Consider the following 12,540-nt stretch of genomic DNA (forward strand, 5'->3'; position numbering starts at 1 on the left):
TGTACCTGAGAGCATAATTTGGTCCTGTGTTCAAGTAGAGTAAGTATCTTATTTAAACCAGTGAAAGCCAGGAAATTCAAAGTAAGGACTGTGACACCCTGGTTTTAATTCACATTGTAGTTCCTAACTTTGAATTTCCTGACTTTTGTCACTTTTCAGACCTTAATATTTAAAAATAGTGGTTTATATTTAAAGTGGACAAGGTATTTTAGCGCTATATAGTAATATGGAACTATATAGAGAATTGCTATTATAATAAGCACAGAATTCTTACAAGCATACTATTAAAATTATACACAAAAACTACATTAGTAAATCATTAAAGTTGCAAAGTCATGAGCACATGATTTCATATTATTTTTTTCTACAGGAATTCAGTGCACAGTTGATGGAAAGTGCTCAATTATTCAGCAGCTATTCAATATTTAGTTTTATTCTTATTGTTCATTGTATGGCCTTAGGCCTTATATACTGCACACTGTTCAAACACTGCTGTGAAGACAAAATTATTACTTTCCTCATGGTCTTAGAACTATAATATCTGAGTGCTTGACAAATATTAATTATTTTTTCTTCATAAATTCCCTGTGAGGTGAGGGGGTGGAATTATCGCTATTTTACAAAGGGGCGTGGAAACACAGCAATATTAAGATCAAAGGTATCCACTAATTATGGGTGCCCAGTTTGGGACATGTATGATCCAATTTTTCTGAGTACTTACCAATATGTAGCACTTACATGTGCAGAGCTTAGTTCTCATTGACTTCACGTTCCATTTGTGAGTGCTCTGCAAATCAGACCTCAGATTATTAAATTGGACGCCCAGAAAATGAGAAATATACACAATTAGTGACCATCTCTGAAAAGTTTGGTTTCAGTGATGTGGCAGAGGTGGGAATAGAATCCAGTTCTCCAGGGCAGGATTCAGCTGCTTTTACCATAAGAACCTCCTTTTTCTTTCTATAACCCCATTTCATTTTCTGCATACTTTCCAAATTATGCAATATATGTGGCAGGGGTCCTATGGAAAACAGCCTCCTTCACTACTCAACCCTGGTCCATTTTGTGCACTTCATGAGGCAAGGGTGCTGTGGAAAAATAGTATATGATCTTGTAATTAAAGACTGTATTATAATGCTAAGCACAAAGGGGCCAAACTAAGGAACCTCTCTGAACAAAGGCCACTGCTCTGCCACATTTCAAGTCCCTGCTCTACAGCATGAGAGCACTAGATATTTTCAAAGAAAGGTTGCGAGAATGTTTTAACATGGGCAAAACAGCTTATTTGCTCCTAGCCTTTTCTTGGAAATAGCTGAACCATTTTGGTTGAAATAAAAAAATGAAAAAAAAAAAAGAAAAAGAAAAAAGCCAGGAGCTGCTTGCAGCCAAACAGTTAAAGTTTGGCAAAGTTATAAGCAAGTGAAAACAGGGTCTTATAATGGTAAGTGTTGGGCAGTCTTCACATAGGCAGGGCAACCAGCCTCACTTATAAGAAGGGAAACAATAGCTCTATTCTTATGTGATTTTGTTACATAAAAAAAAATCACACAGAAAAGAGCCTTGAAAATTATTTGACTCAAACAGGAATAAACTATTTTGAAGTAAATCTCTTGAGTGTCTTCCAGAGCCATGGAAGTTTGACAACATGTATTTATGACTGTTTTGGGATGGGGCAAGGGTTGTTATAGCCCCATGGCTAAGTCTACACGACCCCGCTGGATTTCAGAGTAGTGCAGCCTAGTGTCCAGAGTCAATAGAGCCACCCCCCGATCAGGGCTGTGCAGCCTAGCGGCCAGAGAGTTAGTCAGGCTGGTGACTCATGCTTAAACTCGTATGCTTAAAGTTAATCACAGGCACAAATCTTTGCAGGATTAGGAGCTACATTAATAGTGCAGTAGGTTTTAGGATAACAACAATCTTATTCATTTGCTGATATATGTAACTAAAAATGTAACTTGCATTCATAGCCAAGTTACAGACTTGCAATCAAGACAGAGAGGATGATTGAAAACCTTGTGAAAAACCTGAGTGGTGAAAATGAGGAACTTCAGATGCATTGTGCCAGTGCCATCTTTAAGGTAAATGTGTGGTTTTAATTATCAGATCATTTAATGATAGTATTTCTGTTTGTTTTCATGCAGTACATTCTATAAAGATCTCTTATATATGTGGTATAGTAAAGTTCTACTTGAAGAAAATATGGGTGGTTCTGTGGTTTAAATTTCCTGAGTTTTTTCTATTGTACATCTAAAGAGATTTATCTGTAATGTAATGATTAGTTATTTTATCCCTAAAAATAATCATAGTATGCTGATATGTCACAATTCTGCTCTGACATACGGTTGCAAGGTGTCCAGCACAGCCAACTGGGCCTTTAAAATTCCGGTTGGTGGAGCAGCAGGGACCCGTGGCTAAGGCAAGTTACCTGCCTGCCCTAGCTCCACGTGGCTCCCTAGAAGCAGCCACCAGGTCCTTGCAGCCCCTTGGTGCATGGGTGGCCAGGAAGGCTCTGCGCACTGCCCCCGCACCGAGTGTCGGCTCTGCAGCTCCCATTTGGCCAGGAACCACGATCCATGGGAGCTGTGGGAGTGGAGCCTGCCTGCATAATGGCAGTGTGCAGAGCCCCCGCCTGCCTATGTGCCTAGGGGCTGCAGGACCTGGCGGAGGCTTCCTGAGAGCTGCAGTAAGCTCTGCCGGGACCCTGCACCTCCTCACATACGCCAGCCCCTGGTCCTGAGCTCCCTCCTGAACTCTAACCCTCTGCCCCAGTCCGGAGTCCCATCCTGCACCCAAACTCCCTCCCAGAGCCCACATCCCTGCAATACCCCAACACCCTACCCCAGCCCACTCCTGCACCCCAAACTCCTCATCCCCAGTCCCACCCTAGAGCCCACACCCCCTCCCACATTCTGAACCCCCTGAACCAGCCTGGAGCACTCTACTGCACCCTGAACCCCTCATTTCTGGCCCCACCTGAAGTCTGCACCCCCAGCCCAGAGCCCACCTACTGTTCTCAAACATTTGAGATTATGATTTCATGACCTGTTTGCATTTCAAAATTGTCACTTTCTAAAATAGTTGGATTTTCTAACAGCTGGCTGTTATTTTGTCATATTAAGTAAGATGGTGATGTAGCAGGAAACAGACTCAAATTCTGTAACTGGTTCTGTATCTGGGGTCCCCTGTGCCCCTGCAGAACCCTCTGATATCAGATTCAGCCTGTGCAGAGCCAGCTGCAGTTTTGAGGCCTAAATAGATGTATCTTAATAATATTGGTGTAGTGTTAACCTCAAGTTTTATACATATCAGGTACAAAACCCATAGACAATGTTTGCATCTAGAATTTGAGCACTCAGTACTGGTTGATTTCAGTAAGAATTGTGTGCATTCAATGCCCTGTAGGATCAGATCCCTCAAAAGCAATTAAAATAGCAATGGTGTAATTATGGCTGAGAAGGTAGTTTTCATTCTAAGCTTCTGTTTTCAATACTTTATATCTTCCCTGATAATGATTTTCTGAGCTGAAAGATTTTTTATTTGTCTTAAGATAAGTATTAATTTTTGTGGGGGAGGGTAAAGTAAAAAATATCCATTCATCATTGGAGTGTTTTAAAAAACTGTTTTTCATCATTTATGAAACATTTTCAGATTTTGTTCCTTGCCAGGCTTAAAATGGCTTAATGGTTTGGAATTAGAATTCCAAACTTTGCCTGTATAGTAATAAAAAATGTGTGGTATGTAGTAATGAGGAATAAATGCTTTTTAAGTATGAACAATTGATTAATGAAAAATAGCATATGTTGAGTGTTTTATTTTTGTTTGCAGTTAAGGGCCAGTGTTTTGGAACTGGAAGCCTGAAATCTACAGACAAAAATATACATAACAACATGCATTTGTAATTGCATATACAGTAGTTCACTGCACTAGTCTTTTGTGTGCACACATACCCATTTGCAATTTGCTTGCACAGTTGTGTTAACTGCACACGTTTTCTGTTTATGTGTTTTGTGCAAGGACCTGTTCCTTTGTTTTCTGAACATTTGTCTGAACTATTCTCTATTGTTATGTACAGTTCTGAACCCTCATTCCTTTATTAATTTGATAATATGAATTTAATTAAAAAATATATTTTGAAAATATTTTAGTAAATAAAATAATTACATAAAGTTCCCTATCAGTTGGTATCAGTCACTGTGATAATACACCAGACTTCCAGGGCCGTTGTTTTATACATTTTAAATATTCTGTATATTTATTTTGTTGTGTAGTGTGCAGAAGATGAGGAGACACGTGACCTAGTTAGGCATCATGGAGGCCTACAACCACTTGCTACTCTGCTCAGTAACTCTGAAAATAAAGAACTATTAGCAGCAGTGACAGGAGCAATCTGGAAGTGTGCAATCAGCAGAGAAAATGTGACCAAGTATGAGTAACAACTTAATTTTATCAAATATATGTATTCTATTAGTATCTTTTTTATTTTATGGGCTCATTTTGTCTTAAACATGGGTACATAGTAACATCACTAAAGCAACTTTTGTTTGCCCCCATATTCTAACTGGTGTTGGTCCAACTATAACCACTTGGGCAAATTATTACTATTTACAGCATAAATAATCTGTATTTATGGGTGATCTGCAATTGCCATTGCCAGATCAGAAGGGTGTGCACACAAATGCATGGGCTTATGCCCTGACTTCTAAGGCATCTCCTCCCACCCTGAACCTAAGGGCAGCAGTTCCCATCGTCGCAGAGGGTTTGTGAAGTGGCCTGTCCATGGGTTTTGTGGGTTCCCCACAATTTACCCAAGCCTTTTAATTTTCTGTTATGCATCATTTATATCTTCCTTTTCTATTGATATTTTTGAAATTGTTTGGCTGTTTCTTTGTTGTCTTGTGCTGTTAATATATTTTCTCTTGGAGAAACATTACCCTATTCAAGAGGAACAAAGACCTAGGAAGATTTCCCTAGGAGGCTAGCTATGCTAATTGCATTGTTATTGTAATACACACCAAGTTCTGAAGATCATCTTTCGAGAAAATAATCCTAACCCTTCTGCCTGAACTTCAAAGATTCTGTTATTTTTCACAAACAAAGAAACATACAAACAAAAACAGATGCACAGCAAAATTCTTTATGTACCTAGTCCCTGGAAAGTAGTGAGCACCCTTTACTTGTATGGACTTCAGTAGAAACCTTCTCAGCTGTAGGGAAGGCAGAAAGAACAACTCTGAAGAAAGAGAACAGTAAGAATTGATATGAAGAGATACATAGGCTACAATGTCAATCAAAGTAAGTACTGTAGTATAATTATCAGATAAGACACAGGTTAGATTCAGCCTGATGTATCTTGTTCTTGTTGCCACGTTGTATTCTGGAAAGTTTATGAAAGAAAAATAATGCTTCTTCTTCTAGTGATTGCCCATGGCCATGTCACTGTAGATGTGTGCATGCCTCATGCACTGTTGTTGAAGATTTTTCCCATTAGGGCAGTGTGAGTACCCTCTGGTGCTTTGCACCACTGCATGCAAGTATAAAGGGCCACACTGCCCCCAACCACCTCAGTTCCTTTCTACACCAGTGATGGTATTTGGAGCTGTGATCTTTGCATTTGCAAGTCTTCCATCTCTTCTTGTATATATGATACCTGTCATGTTAGTTAAGCCTAAAGTGGTGTATTTTGTAAATAGTTAGTTACTAAAGTACGTTTAGTTTAGTTCTTTGTGAAGCTTGGTCTCTGGTGCCTGTTTGGGTAACAGGCCCGGTACCAAATTTGTATTGCATTCTCCCAGTTTCAAGGCCTGTTAGTCCTGTGGCAAACTTTTGCCAGTGAGCGACCCTCACCCCAGCTGCTTTAAATGTCTGGGGGAAGTGAATGTAGGTGACAAATATCACATTTGTAGAGGATTCAAACTTTATCCTAAAAAGGACAGAGCTGCCAGGCTCAAGTGCTTACTCCTGGATCCTGTGCTTCGCCTTCCACTGGAACCGTGCCACTTGGAACAGGTACTGAGCATGTCTGAGTCTGTCAGGAGTGCTCTGCCCGTTCTAGCTGCGTCTGTAAGCAGACGGTCCTCACTGTTACCAAAGAAAAGACTTCATAAGTCCTCGAAGGACTCAGTATTGTGGGCCTTTGAAATCTGCAGGCAAGGCATCAACTGGAGGCAAGGACACTGAGGGCATGCAAAGAAGAGGCACCACCTAGATAAAGCCTGCATGCAAAGAGGGATTGTTGACTCTGAAGTCCAGGAAGGGCCCACTAAGACCAATCCCAGGACTGGTGCACCTTGCAGCACCACAGAGTCAGGAGCCTTTGCTGGTGTTGTCTACATGTGAAGTGTTCAAGGCAGCTCAGGAACTACTGAACTTGTCGGCACTGTATTCACCCACGGTGTAGGATTCCTGCCTGTTACTGGGATCTGATGTGTTAGATCCTTTGATGCCATGTCCAGCCCTGGTGCACCATTCAGTACTGGTGGATGCTGCTGTTGCTGTGTCTCAGCGATTTCCAGTGATTCGAGGAGGAAGCTTGCGGTGATTTCTCTAGTGCCTCCATCACCCGACTTGCAGCCAATCTCCCTGATAACTGATGGGGGTCAGCTCCCTTGTGGCCAGAGGAAACAGACTCACCTTTCTCACTGGACTCTGAGATTGGGTTCTACGCTTCCAGAACTGAGCAACCCCGGCACCCCAGTTGGGTGCATATCCACCATGGTTCAGATCCCAACCCAATGACCAATGGCCAGCATCTTTGTGGGTGTCACCTCCATATCAATGGCCCTTTTAGAGTCCTTGGGGTTTCTGCCCATGCTCTATGACATCCCCACTCCCTTCCTACCCTCCCACATTTAGTAGGCCCCAGGACACTTGCAACAGGGGTACCATTCCCCCCTCTCTGGGTATTGGGACCATTACCAGAGAAGGAGAGTTGCTTACTTGGGACTATCCTGTGCAAAAGTTGGATGAGGGACCTCCTCAACAGCCAGTAGCCTCTTAGTCTTTGCCATTATTTCTATCCTCCCTTCTTGCCCCCATTCCTCCTCTTCAGGGACCACTCTCACAAGAATGTGCTACTACAGGAGGTCCAGTCTCTCTTCCTAATAGGGGCTATAGAAGAAGTTCCCGGGTCTTTCCAAGGAAAGGGATTTTATTCCCAATACTTCCTAATCCCAAAGGCAAAGGGGGAGGGGGGTTTCAGGTCTATTTAAGATCTAAGACAACTAAACAATTTTCTGAAGAAAACCAAATTCCGAATGGTTACTTTTGCTTCTCTTATACCCTCTTTAAAGACTGGGGACTGGTATGCTGCTCTTTATTTAATGGATGCTTACTTCCATGTGGCAATTCATTGGAGCCACAGAAGGTTCCTCAGATTCATGGTCAATGAATCCCACTATCAATTCACAGTTCTGCTTTTCAGTGTCTCAGCAGCTCCTCGCATGTTCAAACAATGCGTGCTGGTAGTAGAGGCATCCCTGCGAAGGTCGGAAATACATGTTCTCCCTTATCTGGATGACTGGCTAGTGATAGGACGATCCAGGTCTCAAGTACTCTCCAGTGGATTCTGCACTGACCAGTAACAGTGCCACATGAAAGCAAAAGAACTGCAGCTGGCATACTAGAAGACAAGGGAGGCCAACAGTCAATCTGGAGCCAAGCTGCGCACAAGCTGCTTTTACAAAGAGCTGCATGCCATACTTGGAGGACACTCCATCACCACCCTTCACACCATCATTGATACCTCTGAGGAGCCTGAGTCACAGGCTCCTGTCATGAACAGCGAGGGCACGGAGGAGTTGGAGAAGGGTGGAGGACATGCTACTCGGAAATCCAGCTATCCCGTAAGCCAGGACCTCTTTCAGATTCCATCACATTCCAGTCAGTTTCTGGAGCACAGACAAGCTGAATGAAGGGGAAGGAACCCTGAGTAAGTGATTTCCCATTACAGGGATGGCACCCCCAATTTAGCAGGACACAGCTATTGACTTTTCATTAATGTACTTGTACTACAAAAGGTAGCGGTACAACAGAGATAGGTAGAGTTGTAATCTGCTTTTCGTTCCCTTATAGAGTTAGGCAGGGGTGGCCATGTTTATGTACACAAGCATGTCCCTTGAATCCTCCTGAGAGGTTTTGATGAAATTTTCATGGAGATATTCTGCAATCCTTTTCCAAAGATTTGCAGGGATCATTAATCATATTTACGAGCCATACGTGATGGGGACCACATCCTGAAAGAAATCTTTCCTGAACCCTCTCTTCTGGCCTTCAAACAACCTCCGAGCCTCACCAAACTCATCTTCAGAAGCTAGCTCCCACAGACCAGGAAAGCATTGAAAGCAAAACCAGACCTGCCATAAGAACAGATGCAAAAACCATGGGCATATCTCCACTATTATGATAATAAATACCCCCCACAACACACCTTTCAACATCCATGGATCTTACACATTCCTATCACAACATGTGGTGTAATTCACTGCACTATATGACCCATAACAACTCTGGCGGTGAAACCAGATAATCACTATGAATGAACTCACACAGAAAAATGATAAAAGAGAATATTATCTCAGGGTGAACACTTTTCAAAAGTGATCATTCCATATCTGAGCTCTCAGTCCTCATCCTCAAAGGAAATCTGCACAACACCTTCAAAAGACAAGCATGAGAGCTTCTGTTCATAACTTTGCTAGACACTAAAAATCAAGAACTTAATAAAGACACTGGATTTATGTTTTATTACAATAATCTGTAATCCACTAACCCCTCCCCTTTTTTTTGTTCTATAACTGCAGACATATTAACTGGGCACTCCATCTTGAATGGTCTCTTACAAAATGTGTTAACTACTTAAACTAAACAATCTGTTCCAGCTTGTATTTAGCTGTGACACTCTGAGTATCTTTCCCAGACCTGAAGAAGAGCTCTGCATAAGCGTGAAAGCTTGTCTCTTTCAGCAAAATAAGTAGGTCCCATAAAAGATATTACTTTACTCACCATATGTCTCTAACTTTGTTAGACCAACACAGCTACAACAACACTGTAAACTGTTGTATTAATGTCATATGTTCTATACCTATCACTCTTCTTAATACTTTCATAATTTAAAAAATGAAAAAGCTTTTAAAAGTCTCAGAGACCTGTTTGGTTTTTTTGCTGTACATCCTAACTTGCAAACAGATTCACATGGTTGGACACTTGCACTCTTGCAGTGCCCCACTGTAGTCAGTGGAGTTGTGTGCAAGTTCAACATTCCACCAGTATGGATTAGCTTGCAGGATCATGGCCTTATGTTGTAAACTCCTTGAGACAGCTTCATGTCCTGTATAATGTTTAGAGGCTTCTCAGCACTCAACAAATAATATACAATAAAAAACGGTTGCCTACCTCTCTGTAACTGTTATTCTTCAAGATGTGTTGCACATGTTCATTCTACTGTGAGTGTGTGTGCCTTATGCACAGTTGTTGAAGATTTCCCCCTCAGCAGTACCCATCAAGGCAGAATGAGCACCCTCTGGAGCCTCCCGTCACTGCACATGGGTGTAAAGGGATGTGCTGCCCCCAACTCCTCACAGTTTCTTCCTACCAGAAAGACTCTGATAGGGTGGAGAAAGAGGGTAGATCATGGAATGGACATGTGCAATACACTGCACAGAATGATAAGTTCTAAATTAGCTATTCCACTGAAGAAAGAGGTATTGGAGCCATTGTGCTGAAAATGTCTGCTGAATGTGCAGAATGTTAGAATGTTAGAAACCATTAGAAAGGGATAGATAGTAAAACAGAAAATATATTAATGGCACATATATATATGGTACATTCATACCTCAAATACTGTGTGCAGTTGTAGTCGCCCCATCTCAAAAATATATATATATTAAAATTGGAAAAGGTGCAGAGAAGGGCAGAGAAAATGATTAATGGGATGGAATGGCCTCCACATAAAGAAAGATTAAAAAGACTTGGATTGTTCATCTTGGAAAAGAGACTGATATAAGAAGGGGGGATATAATAAAGGTCTGTAAATCATGAATGGTGTGGAGAAAGTGTATTGGGAAGTGTTATTTCTTCACATAACACAAGACTCAGGGGTCACTCAATGAAATTAATAGATGGCTGGTTTAAAACAGAAGGAAGTACTTCCCACACAATGCACAGTCAACTCGTTACCATGTGATGTTATGAATGCCAAAAGTATAGCTGGGTTAAAAAAGAATTATATGAGTTTCTGGATGATAGGTTGATCAATGATTATTAGCCAAGATGGTCACGTATGCAAACCCATGCTCTGGGTATCCCTAAATCTCCATCTGCCAGAAGCATCTGGCACTGGCCACTGTCAGATACAGGATACTGGGCTAGATGGATCATTGGTCTGACACAGTATGGTCATTCTTCTGTTCTTACACAGGGAAATACAGATAAGCCCTTACAGAGCCAAACAATATTCATATTCAGAGAACCTATAACCTGGACCTGAGCTAGGAACAAACGTTTCCAGGGCATGCATACAAAATAATGACATTCATTTCAGTGTATATGAGATCCTTTTGATGTGTAGAGCTGACATAGGGGCTCTTTTGGTACTTGCCCTCCCTGCTGCTGGCATAGCAGAAAAAAGGCATTTTCAGCCTCCTGTGGCCAGTGCAGCTCGGTGTAAATTAGAGTAGGGCCAGTCTGCAGGAAAATCATGAGATTAAACTTTAAGCCACCTTTGCATACATGCCCCTGACCTGTGCTTATCTGTCTGCCCAGGTCGGGCCCAAGAATTTTAACTTTAACCTAGAAATTAAATTAACATAGTATAAAATAAATAAGTAGATAAAGTGTGAACACAAGCACTAGACTCATGTGATCATACTGCAGCAAAATCCCAAACCAGTCATCTCCAGCGTTACCCAATAAAATAAAAATAAGTAAACTTTATTTTTGATGGTGAGTGGTTAATTTGGGAATAAATGGTTATTGTTTTTTCTTTTTAAAAAAACTATTAATTGAAATAAAAAATATTAAAAAGTCATAGAAGTTAGGGTTGGAAGAGACCTCAGGAGGTCATCTAGTTCAACCCCCTGCTCAAGGCAGGACCAACCCCAACTAAATCATCCCAGACAGGGTTTTGTCAAGCCAGGCCTTAAAAACCTCTAAGGATGGAGATTCCACCACCTCCCTAGGTAACCCATTCCAGTGCTTCACCACCCTCCTTGTGAAATAGTTTTTCCTAATATCCAACCTAGACCTCCCCCACTGCAATTTGAGACCATTGCTGCTAGTTCTGTCATCTGCCACCACTCAGAACAGCCTAGCTCCATCCTCTTTGGAACTCCCCTTCAGGTAGCTGAAGGCTGCTATCAAATCCCTCCTCAATCTTCTCTTCTGCAGACTAAATAAGCCCAGTTCCCTCAGCCTCTCCTCACCATACTGTTTCATTGTACATTACATTTCCAATAACTATTTTTGAATGAATAACACATGCAGTTGTTTGTTTAGCAACACGATTTGTTTATAAAATGAAAACATTGTCTTGTAACCTTAATACAATGGAAATAATGTTTTTGGTTTTTTTTCTTAACATTTAGATTTCGAGAATACAAAGCCATTGAAACTTTGGTAGTACTACTAACTGATCAACCTGAAGAAGTCCTTGTGAATGTGGTTGGAGCATTAGGGGAATGTTGTCAGGAGCCGGCAAATAGAGCTATTATCCGAAAATGTGGTGGCATCCCACCCCTAGTTAATTTACTTACTGGAACCAATAAGGCACTTCTTGTGAATGTCACGAAAGCAGTGGGAGCTTGTGCAACAGAACCTGAAAATATGATGTAAGTTGCTCATCTTCATTTTAAATGGTTCATGTAAATGAAAAATACTGGCAGTTGTGATGGCTAAACATTAGACATTCTAACATGAATATAGATAAGGTTGTTATGTGAAATGAAAAAAAGGAGAGATTTATTTGCCATCAATTCTGCATTTAAGTCACAGAATAGTTAATTTTTATATTGTCCCATTGTACCAAATATGTGATGTATTATTTTAATATCAACCAGCTCAGAATATTATTCATAACACACTAGTATGACCTCCTCCTGCATTAAAACTCCAGTTAATTTCTCAGTTGTTTCACAGTGTAAGCACATTTATAGGTTTTGCTTTTGTCAAGTTAGTGTTGGCTTTGTTCAGTGACTGTTTTGAGCAATACCTGTATTTTTGACTTTCCACAGAATGTGTATTTTTGGTATGAGTTACTGTAGATAATGCGATATAGAAAGACAAACATTTCAGCAGAAAAGTACTTTATTGGAAGAAAAAGATTTTGCGTTCGTGAAAGATTAGGATAAATCTTAAAAAATTTTATTTTATCCAGATCTGATTTAAACTTTCAGAACTGGTTTATAAATTCCCGGTTTCAAGTGCTCACAGCTGAGGACATATTTTTCCTCAACTTACCCGACATTGAGGCTCAAATTATAGAAAAGTTATAGTGACAGAAATGTGTTCAGTTAGCACTGTGAAAAAGGTTTTTTTGAAACTCTTATA

At 40.8% G+C, this 12,540-nt stretch overlaps 1 protein-coding gene across 5 annotated transcripts in view; it reads left to right on the forward strand.

Moving 5' to 3' along the window:
* Window positions 1-12,540, forward strand: part of ODAD2 (outer dynein arm docking complex subunit 2) — a 173,819-nt gene that overhangs the window by 82,292 nt on the left and 78,987 nt on the right. For all 5 annotated transcript variants that reach the window (XM_050939024.1, XM_050939023.1, XM_050939022.1 and 2 more), the window contains 3 exons: window positions 1,968-2,078; window positions 4,269-4,423; window positions 11,580-11,822. In XM_050939024.1, coding sequence (XP_050794981.1) covers window positions 1,968-2,078; window positions 4,269-4,423; window positions 11,580-11,822 — 509 coding nt within the window. The remainder of the gene's footprint in view (window positions 1-1,967; window positions 2,079-4,268; window positions 4,424-11,579; window positions 11,823-12,540) is intronic.

The sequence above is a fragment of the Gopherus flavomarginatus genome, chromosome 2 (assembly GCF_025201925.1).
Source record: "Gopherus flavomarginatus isolate rGopFla2 chromosome 2, rGopFla2.mat.asm, whole genome shotgun sequence".
Lineage (NCBI taxonomy): Eukaryota > Metazoa > Chordata > Testudines > Testudinidae > Gopherus > Gopherus flavomarginatus.